Source organism: Colletotrichum fioriniae (genome assembly GCF_027942845.1).
Source record: "Colletotrichum fioriniae strain IMI 355084 chromosome Unknown scaffold_16, whole genome shotgun sequence".
Lineage (NCBI taxonomy): Eukaryota > Fungi > Ascomycota > Sordariomycetes > Glomerellales > Glomerellaceae > Colletotrichum > Colletotrichum fioriniae.
The window spans coordinates 84845-99322 of NW_027076852.1; the positions used below are offsets into that span (position 1 = coordinate 84845).

The 14478-nt window shown below is 54.3% G+C and overlaps 1 protein-coding gene across 1 annotated transcript; it reads left to right on the top strand.

Moving 5' to 3' along the window:
• Positions 1 to 9850: 9850 nt before the first annotated feature.
• Positions 9851 to 11704, top strand: N0V96_010899 (uncharacterized protein; the record flags this gene model as incomplete). The annotated part of the gene is made up of 4 exons (XM_065759097.1): positions 9851 to 10367; positions 10422 to 10508; positions 10564 to 11423; positions 11489 to 11704. 4 exons carry the CDS (start codon positions 9851 to 9853, stop codon positions 11702 to 11704), a joined length of 1680 nt encoding a protein of 559 aa, XP_065612195.1.
• Positions 11705 to 14478: the final 2774 nt, after the last annotated feature.

The following is a 14478-nucleotide window of genomic DNA, read 5'->3' on the forward strand; positions in this document are numbered from 1 at the left end:
AAGATTTGAGAAGCGAGAAGCTGGTGGGTACCGAGATGTCGGTCATTCCGATTAGATCCTGTAGACTGCGGGAGATCTCCGTATGCTGCGAGATTCAGACGGGGCGAGGTGAGATATCTGGGCAGAAATCCACTTCGGAAACGAGGACTTCCAACCACTCCTCTTGAAGAATGTTTCTGCATGTCGCTAGAGACAAATAGACTGGTAATGATGACGGGCAGCGATGCGGTGAGGCCAGGTTCCGAACCAGATTTAGGCGCCTGGAAACTTACGGATGACTAGTCTGCGTAGGCACCACCCTCGTGAACGAGCTAGATCTGACCTAGACAAGGTTAGTGGCGAAGAGGCGTGCTCGGGCTTGCCTGTCTCTGCCCAAAGGTGGAACTCTGGAGAAACAAATATGAGGCCCTCACCGCACTTCTTTGAACGTTTCAATGGCAAAACAATGGCGGAGAACCGTGTTGCGGCCCAGAGTACGGTGGTTCGAAGCGTAGTTGGAGGTTCATGTCATGACAGTTGGTGAGCTTTGGCGGGGTAAACGTGGTCGAGGCGCTGTCAAATGCAAGGAACTCCCCTTCCCCGAAGAGCTGGAATCGGCATCTTCCCTACAATGAGTCGACGTGTTTGGGTTTCCGGGTCTAGGCTACTTGGACGTTGGACACCGCCTTTTCCCGCTGGGTCAGTCCTGTAAAAGATGTCGGCCGTCAGAAACACCTTTCAGTTCTAGACAAACGAGGAGCCCTGCGTCTTATTTCTTTATGTCCGAAGAAAGGGCACTAGTCGTCGATCTAACAAGGCTGTGCGGTGTAGGTCGAACACTGGAATGCGAGCAGTCGAGCGTTGATGGAGGTGGTTGGCCAGCAGGCAATCGATTGCATTCTGTGGGGGGCCAGCTGACTTCAGAGCTATCCCTGCCTTCTTGCGCCTTGCGACTGTGAATCGCCTCTGACGCGGTCTGGATGCTGGCTGAGTGGGACGTAAGAGGAAACAAGATTCCAATGTCCAGGGATGGCTGTTTACTCAGCGATGATCATGCAAGAGCTTGAGCCTTGCTTAGACGGTCGGGATGCGAATGTGCGGTTTTGCTGCCTGTAGAATGTCATTTAGCGCCAGCCGGAGAAGAAGGCTGGTTCGCGCCAAACAGAAGTTTGCTACTCTGTGTGTTTGGGCCTGGCTCGAGGTTGGTTTCAATCTCGGTCTTAACGGCAGCTCGCGAGCCCTAACAAGATAGATCGGACGGTCTTGCCGCTAGATTGGCATCTGTCGCCCCGACGGAACGCTTGCCCAGGAACGTGGTGCGCGCGATCTGGCGGTGTGATGTCGCATCCGAACTTTGAGGCACTGGCCGTCTTGAGATCCCTTTCGCTCCCGCAAGCGCATCGCCCCCAGTCGTGTGGGTAAAATGAACCACTGCGCAAGCACGCAAGCCATCAGTATCCGTAGGAGGTATCCGTACGGGCACTGGATGCGCGGGAAAGGGTTGATGACGAGCAGCAAAACAGCTTAGCTGACGCGGTGCATGAGAGGTCCGGAGACATGGACATGCTGGCACGCAGGCATCTAGCTTGTTGGCCGCAAAACGCTTCGAGCGTGGGGCCGTGGTCAATCTCCCGCAACTTTTTGACTTGGTCCTGTCACTGCTGCCAGCATCAGCCTGCATTGTATCGTCTTCAGTTGATATTCAGAGGTGATATGCCCGATCAAATGATCTAGCAATCGCTTCAGGCTTGAGTAGCGACAAGCTGGAACTCGACGGGGGCAAGTGAGGCAATCGTCAAGGACTCTCTCTCTGTCTCTGATGAATCATCCACTTGTTGGCCCCCTTGCGAAAATCCCCGAGTCTGCAGCGGACATCTCTCTGCAGCGGCATGGATGGTCTCAGGTTGCTCTCCAACGAGGACCCCTTTCGGTTGAGGATGGAGACGCACGAAGGGCCAGCGGACGAACCAGAGCAAGATGCCTGCCGGACATCAAGGACACAGAAGCAACAAGCCCCCCCCCCACAGCCTTAGTCCCATTACCACAGCCGCCAAGGGCAAGGAAGGTGAATCGCAAAACGAGTCGAATGCGCACCAATGAGTGGAGGGTTGCGGCTGGCTCTTGGAGGGTGTGGTAAAATGTACTGCCATGTATCTTTTCCAGTGTTCCTTTCCCCCGCTACTGACAATTTTAGCTAGATCGACTTCTCTCCCCCCCATTTCGACAGGCATGGGCAAGGAATGGTGCTGTTGTCCATGGATCTAGGGTCGACGTGACTTAAAGTAGTGCCCCGTCGAAGACAGAGTACTGTGTAGGAGAAGTCGAGAGGTGAGTTCTTCGCCCAGGCCGGCCATGGTAGGAATGAGAGCCGATTATCAGAGAGGAGTCCTTGAGGTTTGTGCAGCCATTTTCGCAGCGTGTACATAGGCCGAAGGGCCTCGTGTAAGTGTAAAACAGACTGGCCATAGAGCATGGAGACGTAAATGACAGGCAGGCAGGTAACTATGTGGGTGGATTAGCTGCAAAATAAATAACCCCTCGCCGAGTCGCCGCATCATCTGCGCCCACATAGGCCCTGCAGGAAGGCCTTGAATTATCCGTACCGTTGCTCAGGTACCACTGGAGAGGGGGGAGATCACAGTATCGAGATTCCTTGAGCAACCAGTAACCATGATCGATACTCCATACCCAGCGTACGGATACATGTGTCCATCCACACTGACATAGCAGGTAAGGTGGTGACTCGAGGCCCCGAAGGTGGTGGTGGTGGTGGTGGTGGACAAGCGGGTAGAGAAGGTCGACTGGCATCGATTGCGCACTGATGATGATCCAATGTCGGTGGAGACCAGCCGTCGACGGCACGCACCGTCTCGAAAGTCAAAAAGGCGACGGGAGGTAGCCAGATCCGACAACGGGCCAAGCCTTGCGCTCGGGCGGCACCCTTCTCCGCCTTTATCATCGTCGCTTTACTTGCTCCCCTATTGTCGTCTCAAGTTAAACGGGGTCGGTTGTCGCAGAGTCTCGCAACGTTGAAGTAATGAAAGAAAGTCGGCGATGTTCGGATAGTGATCGGCTGCCCTCTGCCAGTTCCCAGGACCAGCGCCGTTGATGCCGTTAGGCTGACTTGGTCTCGTCCGCACGGCACGGAGGTTGTCGTACTCGCATGTATGTGATATGTGACGATAAACTGGGGTTGGTTAAGCAGCAAAGGGTCGCAGCGTAACTAGGTCCAGTATCGTTGCGAGCATCCTATGAAAGTCTTGCTCGGAAAGGACATGGGCCGCGCCAGTGGCGAGACAATAGACTGTTGACTGGGTTGGCCTGGGGGTCGCCTGGGTCAGCCTCGGCCAACCAGGGACCCCATGGCTCTGGAGTACCGAGTTAGGCAATCCGAGACATGCCTCTATCAGATTACCCAGTATGACCGGCCGGGAGAAAGACCAAGTTGACCTCCTTGAGCGAGTTTAGCCGGAGCTAAGACTGTGTGTAAGTGCATACTGTATTCGTACGCATGTCTTAGCCACTCGTCTTGTCGAGGATGGCAGGACTACTCGATTCGTCTGGTTGCTGAGAGTAGTGTCGCGACTTGATACGCGTGCAAATAAGTCGTCGGAGTCTTGATTGCGGCGACCATGACGACGACGACGACAAGAGGGGTGTTTGGCCAGCCTGCTCTTCCAAAGGTAACGGAGGCACAGGTGATGCTGGTTTTATTGAGCCATGTGGCCCTCTCAATGGCCAAGAACCATGGCATAGCAGAGCGGCCAACTTTGTTAGAGATTTTTCCGACGCAGGCCCCGAGGAATAGAGCGAAGGGATGCATTGCGATGAGATGCAACCACAAGGCCTGAGTCGTCAAACAGGGTATGTGGGTAGGATTGAGATGCACCAATGGCTTCAAACCTTGTGCTGCCCTACCCTAGCACGGATATTTAGTTGATCGATAGCGGATGCGAGACAGCCAGGGCATGAGCATCGTCGGCTTGGAATGTCGCGGCCCTCCTGAAGCTAGTCGTCGAAGTAATTCAGTGGTTGTTTACGTGTTATTGTGCTCTATCGCTAGGGACATGATGGACTCTGGAGCAGCAATGGGCAGAGTTTGTCGATTCGCATGGCTCGCTTTGCTGTGTCTGGGTAGGCAGGTGAACCACGTTCCCAGCTACGGAGTATTAGCTACACGATAAGCGGACGACAGAGCAGAGTCGAGTCTACCTTAGTACGAACATCTGTGCTTTGGTATAGATCATCGGTCCAGACTCCAGAGTCGTCGTCGTATGGGATTCCGACTTGTCCGATCATGGCCAATACGAAAGACAAAGGCTCCGGGGGGTCCAAGTCCCCTGTTCCATGTGCCGGGCGTGGGGGCAGGCTCGCGTTGCACCGGCAGATGGTCGCTAACACTCCATTAGCAATAGGGCCGTGACGGACATGAGAGAAGGTCAAACCTTGGAGAAGCGATACCCATGTGGCCTCTCTGTTTGAGTTTGAGACGGGTATACGGAGTATGATTCTCGCATTTGACGTTGGTGGGCACCGTGGGGAGAGTTTGACGAGAGTGTGAGTGTCGTGCTGTGGCCTCGATGTGTGCAGACTCGGGTTAACATAGACACGAGGTCTCTGTAGGTCTTCATTCTGGGTATGCGTAGAGTCTTGCACCAATGGAAGTCTCGGTCAACCGCCGATGGATGGGGCTGGGGTACAGAACCGTAATGTCGTCTTCTCGTCCGGTCATGAGAGCTCGGAGTGTCCAGCACAAAACGCGGAGTTTTCTCCGGTGAGGCAGATCCACGTACCTCCCGTGTAAGGTAATTAGGTAGGTACCTGTTGCCGTCCCATATTACCTTACGGATACTTGCATTATTGGAGGAGGTTAAGAGGTCAGGGTCACGAGGGTGAATTTATGTGCCTTACGTAACGCCACTTGGCAAGCTCGCAAGAATGTTCCTACCTACCTATAGTACCTAAGGTACCTTTCAAAGGTGCTTGGCCCGCCTTGGGAGGGAGCTGTTGCCTCGAATGTGTAGATAAAACGTTGTACCTGATTTCCGTTAGGAGGCCGGAAGGTAAGGTCAAGATTGAGCTTGGAGGATGGAATGGAAGACACTGACTGAGGAGTGGGAACACGGGAAGGCACAGCCATGTCTGCTTCATGGACCGCCCACCTCAGTGCACAGACGACCGGGAAACGACGACGAATAGAGGGGCCCGGTAACCAGTGATGGCAGGATGGCAGACGGGAAGAGGAAGGGACGCACGGAATGCCGAAGACCTCTTCTCTTTCTTACTTTAACCTCAATGAAAGTAGTGGAAGGCGCGAAGGCAAGGTACGGATGCCTTACGGAGTGCAGAGTAAGGTACCTTACGGAGGAGGTGCACCAGATATCGTCCCTTCCTGCCTTGCCCCGTACCTTCCTTACAACATTGTATGCACTTCATACAATGGAACCCTTCAGTGATCTGAGGCAAGTGGTAGAGGTAAGGTACTTTGTGGCCTGGGAAGGTCTGGGTTGACCTCGCCTCACCTCATGCAGAGAACACAGGCAAACCTCAGGCTGACTTTCGATTGAGGTGTCTTTGCAATTGTCCGAGAAAATGCAGTTGAGGTAACCTTGGCAGTCCAACTGACTTTAACTTCCATTGACCCTTTTCATTCCGAAGCATTCGTAGCATCAACACCAAACCATGCTGCAATCCCTAACTCCTACTCGGCACCCCACGGGCACTTGCACCATCTGCAGACGAGGTCTCTGAGAGACGTATGGATAGGTGCTCCAGCCTCCAGGGCATGCACACCCCCCATCCATTGTCAGGGTCGTGTCCACTACATGCCTGGCCCTGCAAGATTGGACTCTGAAGTTTGAACGCACTGGGGGAGCCACTAACAGTGAAAGTAATAGGCTAACATCGCCCTAGATCGTCGCCCTAATTAAACATGGAGTCTACGGATACTTCCAGTTTCCACCGATATGTCGACATCTTCCCGCTTGTTTCAATATCCAGGCTCTCACGCTCTACGAAGTCCGTACACATATTTCATACGGATAGACTCCAGCCTCCGTGCGGCGTGCCCCAGTGCCTCCGTACCTCCAAACCCTGACGGTCCGCGGCCATTCGATGAGGTGCCGACCTTCTAAGTTCTCCATCCTTTTCCACCGGCAATAGACCACCAACTAGGCGAGACGCCGGCCAAGACTGCTCACCAATACCATGTCTCTTGTCACCACTCGATGCTCACGAATATACCCAAGACAATACGCAGCATATCCACCCCGGCAAGCCCTCCCACAAGGTACCCATATCCTGAACCTGAACCCAAACCCCAGTCTCGTTGCCGACGAACAGCCACGTTCAAGACGACGACGACGACGACGACGACAAACGCAAAAGACTAGGAAAAAGAAAAGCAAAGAAAAGACTACGGCAGCATCAAAGCTGCACCAGCCTGACCATGTTGAAGCCCCAGCCTGTAAACCAGAGTCCGCCTCCCACGCAGCCCGGCCCAGCGCGCCGCATCTGCATTGCAGCTTGCAGGCAGTGACAGGGCGCCATGGCACCAACCAGAACAACGCAACGAGACTTCTGCCGCTCCCGACAGGTTTCAATCTGAGGCGAACCTCTCCCCCCCGGCTCCCACATCTCAGCCAGCCATACCTACATACATCTGGATTATGGACACTCCGTACGCTTCTCCTTCACATTGCCATACCGATACATCGTCATGCATCGTAAGCTTTCATGGCTCATCATTGGTTTTCCAAGCAGCTCCAAACCCCACGGCGACCCTGGTCCAACGCCCGTCCTCTTTGGGCGCCGGCTTGTCTCTGCCCAAAGGCTTCACATACCAGAGCTGAGCTCTGAAGCTGAGGCGCTTTCGACGCCCTGTCTGGACTACATTATACCTTAGACCTTGCCGTGGTTGGCTCACGACCACGCGATGGATCGAGGTACATGACATGGCTGTCAAGATGGCGCTGTGGTCCCCGGCTCTTTGCGGCTCGCCTTGCCTTCCTTCACGGCGCGCGATTTCGGCCGACAGGACCACAGACTCTTCATGTCTGTGACCCTGACTGGATCTCCAGACTCCATGCCATCCATCATGATCCTCACAGACTCCGACACACCATACCATGGATGCCACTCACCCAAGGTTCCACGGTCCCACCCCCACCCACAAATGGCTCCGCGCACAGCACCGGCCAGTCACGCCGCACATCGCTCACCAGCTCTTTGCTGATTTGCCAACCGACGATAGACTACTCCGCCCCGTCTCTTCACCTTGACAGTTGACTCTGACCAGAGCCCGTCGTCTTTCCAAATTGAGCCGCCTGCATATGCAGTGACAGGCCTCAGAAGCATGACCATCGGTCTCACAGTCCACCATGATATCATGGTACAGAGACGTCTCCTACGTTTCGCTGCCCCAACGCCCATGGACAAGTACCGACCAACGCTGGCTCAATTCGCTTTGTGCCCGAAATGGAGCAAACCACCGTGATCCCATCTTTTCCCTGGACTCTCGTCTCTTTGGGTCCTGACTCCTGCACGACTAATACACACGGCTTACCATAGGACAAGGTTGAAGGTGGCCTCATTACTCTTAGCCTCTTACACAGTACCTAATAGTCTTGACTCTTGAGCATTCTCTGCTGGAACACCCCCCGATGTCCATCTCCGAGTTCCTCTCCTTCTCCCCACTCTTCTTGACACAACGCGACGCGATCCTAGGCAATGATGCACCCTCCTTGTCAGGGTTGTCTCGCATCGTCCCGGTCAGTTTTCTTCACTTTCATCGCGGTTGTTGGCCGATTGCCATGTCTTCGTCTTCGTTCCACCAGCGGAATCCGTTCAGGGCGCAGGAGCAATACGGATAGATCCATTATGATTTCCAAAAATCGGCCACTTAGCTGGCCCATACTCGTCAACTCACGAGTCGTGCGAATTAAAGATCGACTGTCGGTCGCCGGTCCCCTCTTGGTCTCGTCATGGTCAATAATGACCAGTCCGCAGGCGAAACCAACGGTCTGTCGTCTCTCATTTTTCACTCTTGTTAGTGTAGGAATGGATGCTTTTCCTGCTCACTTCGTCTCAAGCAGTCAAGGTGGAGTCTCCGCGATACAACATAGCCGCGCATGACTTGAGCCCAAGTACTCAGGGAGTCGGCGCACAGTCCAGCTTTCTGGCCAAGCCAGCTTCTGGTCAATGCCAAAAGAAAATCTACGACGGCGAATCACAGCCCTTGACACCATCGTGGGGTGGTGTCGTGCGGGTAGCGACTTGCAGTACTTGAGGGTACCTTGCTGTCACTGGCAAGGGTGGTCGGCCATATTGCGCTAGCAACGACCAGGGCTGATGGAGGAGTCAGGAGGGGCCCGGCGAGATGTGGGAGCGGACAGGATGTTGGCGAGAAAGAGAGAGAGAGAGAGAGAGTGAGAGAGAGTCTCTGAGAAAGGCACCCATTTTCTGTCAGTCTCTCTCTCTCGTTCAATCTCCTCGCCTCTCTGTCTTACGTCGTCTGTTCACGCGTACTCTCTCCCCTCTGCTTCTTGACGACAGAAAACGTCGGCCGGTATAATTAGCACTGCACCACTGCATCATAGGTAGAGGAGAGAGCTACTGCCAAGGATGCCCCGAAATTCACTTGTCATCCACCGTCAACGAGAGCCAAGCTGGCAGCGATTCGGTTCGTGTCTTTTCTACATACGGATACATACATAGGACTCCGTACCCAGTACCCTCGTCGTTATACGGTGACCACCGGGCTCTTTAATTAGCATGGCCTTCCTTACGGCACTGACGGCACAGATAGGGACTGCCCTGGGGGCGGAGGAGCAAGGAAGCTGGCAGCAGAGAGCATCAAGACCCCCGGCTGTCGTCTTGGCACAAGTCGGTGCGACGCGAGACCTCACCACCACTTCACTGCTCACCTCACATCCCACACCGTCCTTATCCGCCCGTGTTCGCCCATGTTCACCCATCCATCGTGTGGGGATGGGATGGATGGGTACGGAGTACTATGTATTCGTACGGAGGCCACTGGCAGGCAGGCAGTCAGTCTTGTTTCCCATACTCCGTATGAGGTATCCGTTCGAAGTACATACCCCCCATCCCATTCATTCTCGCACCTTGCTTGAGGGGAGCTACCCAATGTGCTAGGGGACCTTAGTTCGTATGGGAGAAACATCGATTCTCTGCATGTCTTCCCTCATTCACCTCTAGACCCTGTCGCCGTCCCGACTTCCCACCCACTAGGCAGCGCAGCTATCTGCAGATATGTATATGCATATCCCGCCCCTCGAAGCGGCTGGCCCCATATCCTGTCGTCCAACGACCCTCTTTCCTTTCCCACTTCGTCTCGACGACAAGCTGGTTCCCAAATAAGACCCAGCGATCATCTCTCCACCCCATCTCAGCCCCTCCATTCCACGTCGGCTTTCCCAGTGATCAGCCTTTCCCTTCTTCCTGAGCGGACCGCAACGGTCTTGATCTTCAGAAGACTCTTGCCCGCTTCCCTGTCTCATCCATCTCGACATTGGTCACTCGTCCTCGAGGGAGATATCATTTGACTGCCGACCTTTCCTTTCCTCCCCGCTCGACCTCACACCTGTCGACATTTCATAGCTTTCACCAGACTCGACGATTGATCGGCAACCCAGGCTGTCTAGATCCTATCCTCTCGCCACCGCATCACCTCCGACGAATCGCTCGAATAGCTGGCCACCAGAATCTCACCGGTTTTGAATATTTTGTGTTGGCATGGTCTCGCTAGTGACGAGCCATGAATTCTACTTCTCTCTCAATGGTTTCGGACGAAGGGGACCTCTCGTGGTCGGACAACCACAGTAACTCTTCAGACGACAACATGCAAGACGAAATGCTGCTTCCACACCAACCAACCTCCCAAACGGCAGCGGCCTGGATGGCCTCGGCCAGCATCCCTCACTCTCTCTCCGGGCAGCTGTCTCCCGTCAGCGCCGCCATGGATATTCCCCATTTAGAGCCGTCCGGCGACCCGACAATGGTACACTCCGCATCCTCGTCCTGCACCGATTCCTGGAGCACTGGCCAAGCCGATACGTGCGATGGAGACGATGCTGACAACGACATTGTATGGGAACAGGAATCGGACGACACCTTCGCCATCATACCCAAAATTGAACCCATGGACGACGACGATCTAAGGCTGGGAGATGTCAAGGAGGCTCCATTAGCGCAAACAGAAACTACCCTCGTATCAGCCACACTGAAGCAGAAGCGACCCCGAGGAAGACCCCGCAAGCATCCTGTGGCATCCATTATCAACCAAAGTAAGGTGACCAAGGGTCGATCCAAGACGGGGTGCATTACCTGCCGGAGACGGAAGAAGAAATGTGACGAGGCGAAGCCGAGATGTCAGTGCCACTCCCGCGTGACTGCCTGGTACTTTCTCTCTAACATGCAAGCAGGTATGAATTGCGAGAAGAATGCTGTCGTCTGCGAGGGCTATCATGAGAAGAAGCTTTGGAGAAGCGGCAAAGAAAAGGCAACCATTGGTGAGTGCTCGCTTATGAACCCGGCAATTATGGTGGTGGTCTAACCCGGATGAAGATCACGTTGGGGATGAGGAGTCGCTCGTTTTCACCATGCAACCTCTTTTCAACGGCGTCGACACGATCGAGGACAAGATATTCTGGAGACACTACGGCGTCCACCTCAGCAACGTTCTGACTGTCGAGGGAGAAGCCAAGAATGCCTTCAAGGACATTATTCTTCCCTTGGCAAACCTTCACCAAGGCGTGATGCACTCGATCCTGGCCATGAGTAGCAAGCACATTGACTTTGATACACCGTACGGCGCCAAGTTACTCGAGAAAAATCCGACAACCACCCTGGAGGCGCTTCAAGCCCGGTCAGCGTACCACGAGGAACAGGCGATGAAGACTCTGTACGCCGACATGAACCGTTCGGCGGAGGAGGACATTGACGATCGCGAAACGATTTTATCGGCTCGCTACGCCCAAATCCTCTGCCTCCTCGTCACCACGCTGATTGAAGGTGAACCTCATGGAGCGCATCGTGTTCATCTGAGCGGGTACAAGCAATTGATCCAAGAGAGCCCTCCAGAGGATCCCGTTTTCCTGGCCTTCATCACCGAATTCTTCCAGTACCACATCTACGCAGACGAACTCCTTTGGCATCCCGCACCCAACCGCCCACGCTTGGCTTCCGAAGATTGGAGCCCTTTGGTTCCGTTGGACTCGCCTCGTCTTCTGGGTGTTGCTGATGGCCTGTTTCAACACCTCTGCCAAATAACCACCATCCGAAACGTCATCCGGGATAACATTTACAGACGCGCTGAGACTGTTGTAACGTATCACGTTCTATATCGAGCGCAGGAGATTCAAGAGGCAATCGAGCAATGGATGCCTCTTTGGCCACCAGGCGATAGCCGTCACAGAGTCGGGCTGGTATACAAACACATGATGTTCCTGCATCTCTTCCGCACAATCTACCCCCCTACCTCTCCGGAAAGACGGCCTTCAGTCTACTCCATAGCGACATCTATTGCCACCTCAACCTCGTCGTCTTCCTCCCGTCGGCATTCGCAAATTTCAAGACCGTCTACAGCGACGAGCTGCGCCTCGTCTCCCGGCCTGAGACCCAGCATGGGTTCCGGGTTCCCCTCTTCGATGCAGCTCAAACGGGAGCCAAACTCTCGAGGACCGTCCAGGACGAGCTCGATGCATGAATCGGATGCCGGGTCCTCTAGCTGCGCTGTGATTGATGAACAACGCCCGGCCTCTCCACCACCGGTTCGCCGCCCGCAGCAGCATGATAATCGCATTACTGCTGCGGTGGACGAGTCTCTATCGATCATGGAAGGCTTCAAGCCATCAGACCCAGCCCTCACCCTTTTGCTCATGCCAAGTCTGGTCATTGGTACTACGTGCTTCGATCCTACGCAGCAAGAGCGACTTCGAGGCATCATCCGGTCGGTCCGGGGCTACACTGGTCTTCGCAACTGCGATAGAGTCCTCGAGGTCCTCGAAGAAGTCTGGCACCTCATGGAGTGTGGTGAATGGATATCTGTCTGGGACTGGCAGGGTGTTGCTAGACGCCTCGGACTTGATTTCTTATGCACCTGAACTAAACAGTTCACGGCGGATGGCGCCAATCCATCCGCGCTGTTCTTGTACTCGTCAGACGCTCTTCTCACTGTCTTCTTTATTGCCTTCATCCCGGTATACCCGCGCGTTGTATTCTTCTCGCTACTTTTCTCTCTCTCTCTCTCTCTCTCTCTCTCTCTCTCACACACACACACACACACACACACACACACACATCTTCTCTTCTCCTCCTCGGGTCGGCACTACTGTGGGCGGAGTTACTGGGTGAAGCATGTCATGGGGGCGACATCATGTACAGGGGCCACTTGCATTCCGGTTTCGCACGACGCCATGGGATTGGGATGGGCAACGGGAGGGGGAGCGATTGGTGAACATTGGCATCCTAGACAACAAGACGGGATGGCAGTCGAGAGATTGCCAGCTTGTCATCGCGTTGATCCTTTCTTTTTTTTCCCTGCTCTCCGCACGGCGGCGTTTGTTTTTCTCCTTTTTGTTTCTCTCTTTTTTTCACTTTGTACTCTGGAGGGTCGGCTGGCAGTCGTTTTCATATTTTCTTCTTCTCTCTTGTGGTTTCGTATTGGCTTTTTGGGTTAATGGGACGGACAAGGAAGTGTCTGGATCTGGGCGGCTCGGACTCTGTTCCGATTTGAAATTTATCGCAACATCTGTTGTGCTCGGTGAACCGCTTCCCCCAGAATTTGGCTCTGGTGAAAGTCGGAAGCGATGCATGCAAGTACTACATAAGCCAGTATCATGGCATTGGAGGATTATGGTCGCAACACAATACAATCTGCGCTGGTTGCGCCTCTCCTCACTCTTTTGCAGATTGCCTCTCGCCTCGTATTTCGCCTCTGTGCCCGTTACCACCCTCACGATACACAGAGGTACAGTATTACGTTGACTAGATGCATAGGATGGGGTGATGTGCTGCAGCGGCGCCCCCCTCGGACGACTTTTAATGATCCGACATTCGCATCCGAAGCGTGGCCGTGGGTGCATGTTCGGACAAAAACGATGAGTTGTGCAGTGAAGATCCCTATTTGCCGACACGGCCGTGAGAGCCGAATTATCCCACCCACTCACCCCAGGCCCCATTCCTTTGCTCTGCAGTTGGGTACATGTACTTTCTACTTTTCAAACTACCTTCATGATAACTAGAACTACTCAGTAAGAGGGACTTTAGATACAACTGACGCTGATCATCACATCTGGAACCATTTCGGCCACTGCCTGGCCCATCTCTCTCTCTCTCTCTCCAGCGATTCCGAGAACGGACATTGTTCTCCCGTTGGATGGGAGCCGCCGGTCGATGGGAATGGATCATGGACGAGAGGGACCGGGGTGTCGGGGTCTGGTTCAGGGTCAGGGTCGAGGCGTAGTGTAGTGGGGATGGCCCGGGGGTGTGCGCGACCACGTCTGGATATGGGATAGTTGGAGTCGCTGTGAGATGCTGCAGGGAAATGGAGCTGCTGCTGCACAACTGAGGACCAAGAAAGTCTCAACCTTTTGTCCTTCTTGCGGAGTACTCTCGCCTTCAGTCTCAGTTTCGGTCTCTCAGTCGCGGGACTCCAGGGTGAGGAGCTTACCTCGCGGCAGCTTGCAGAGACCCCTCATCCTCCAGGTGGGCGGCAGGCCTCCAAGCTCTCTTCCTCAAATAGGTATTCTTCCCCCCTTCCACTGTCGATGGCCATCACTGACACGGTGCAGTTGGAGCTACGAGCGAGCCGACGGGGGGGACGAGATGGCGCGCAATCTACGGGACCAGGCCAGGGGGGCTTGGAGAGCCTAGAGGAGCGTTGTCACGTTGGAGAGATTTGGGGGCCCTTACACTAATTCCCGTTTGTTCTTGGGTCCAGGGGTATCTATCTGGGTGCGATGTATCTGTACGTCTGAGGCATGGACGGGGGGTTTATTTAGTACTATGCAAGATATCATTGATTGCCTTTGTTCGTTTTTGTATACTAGATTGATTTCGGCCGCTGCTTCTTACGGTTGAGCCTTGACCTACCTTACCCACTGCTACCCAGGCAGCCCGGCCAGTTTTTGTGCTCCGAATGGGCAAAATGCGTGAGGAGGACACACATTTCGTGTACGTCGGATGCTCGGGCGGGAAAGGCTGCCGTGGTGTGTTCACTTGTGTGGTTCATCCTCACCTTCTGCTGCACCGTGTCTCCGTTCGGATATCGGATGATTTGTGGTATTGTTCATGGTGGTCCGCTGGAGACATAAAAGAAAGTGGTGCGACCGTTGGGAAAGCGGAGAGGCTCTCCGTATTTCATTTTGCTCCCCCCCCCCCTTCAGGGCCCCCAGGAGCGTCCTTGAGGAAGAGGGGGCCCGTCGGAGGAGAAGGAGGAGGATGGATCTGGTGGGAGCATTCAAGGAAAAGCACGAGAGG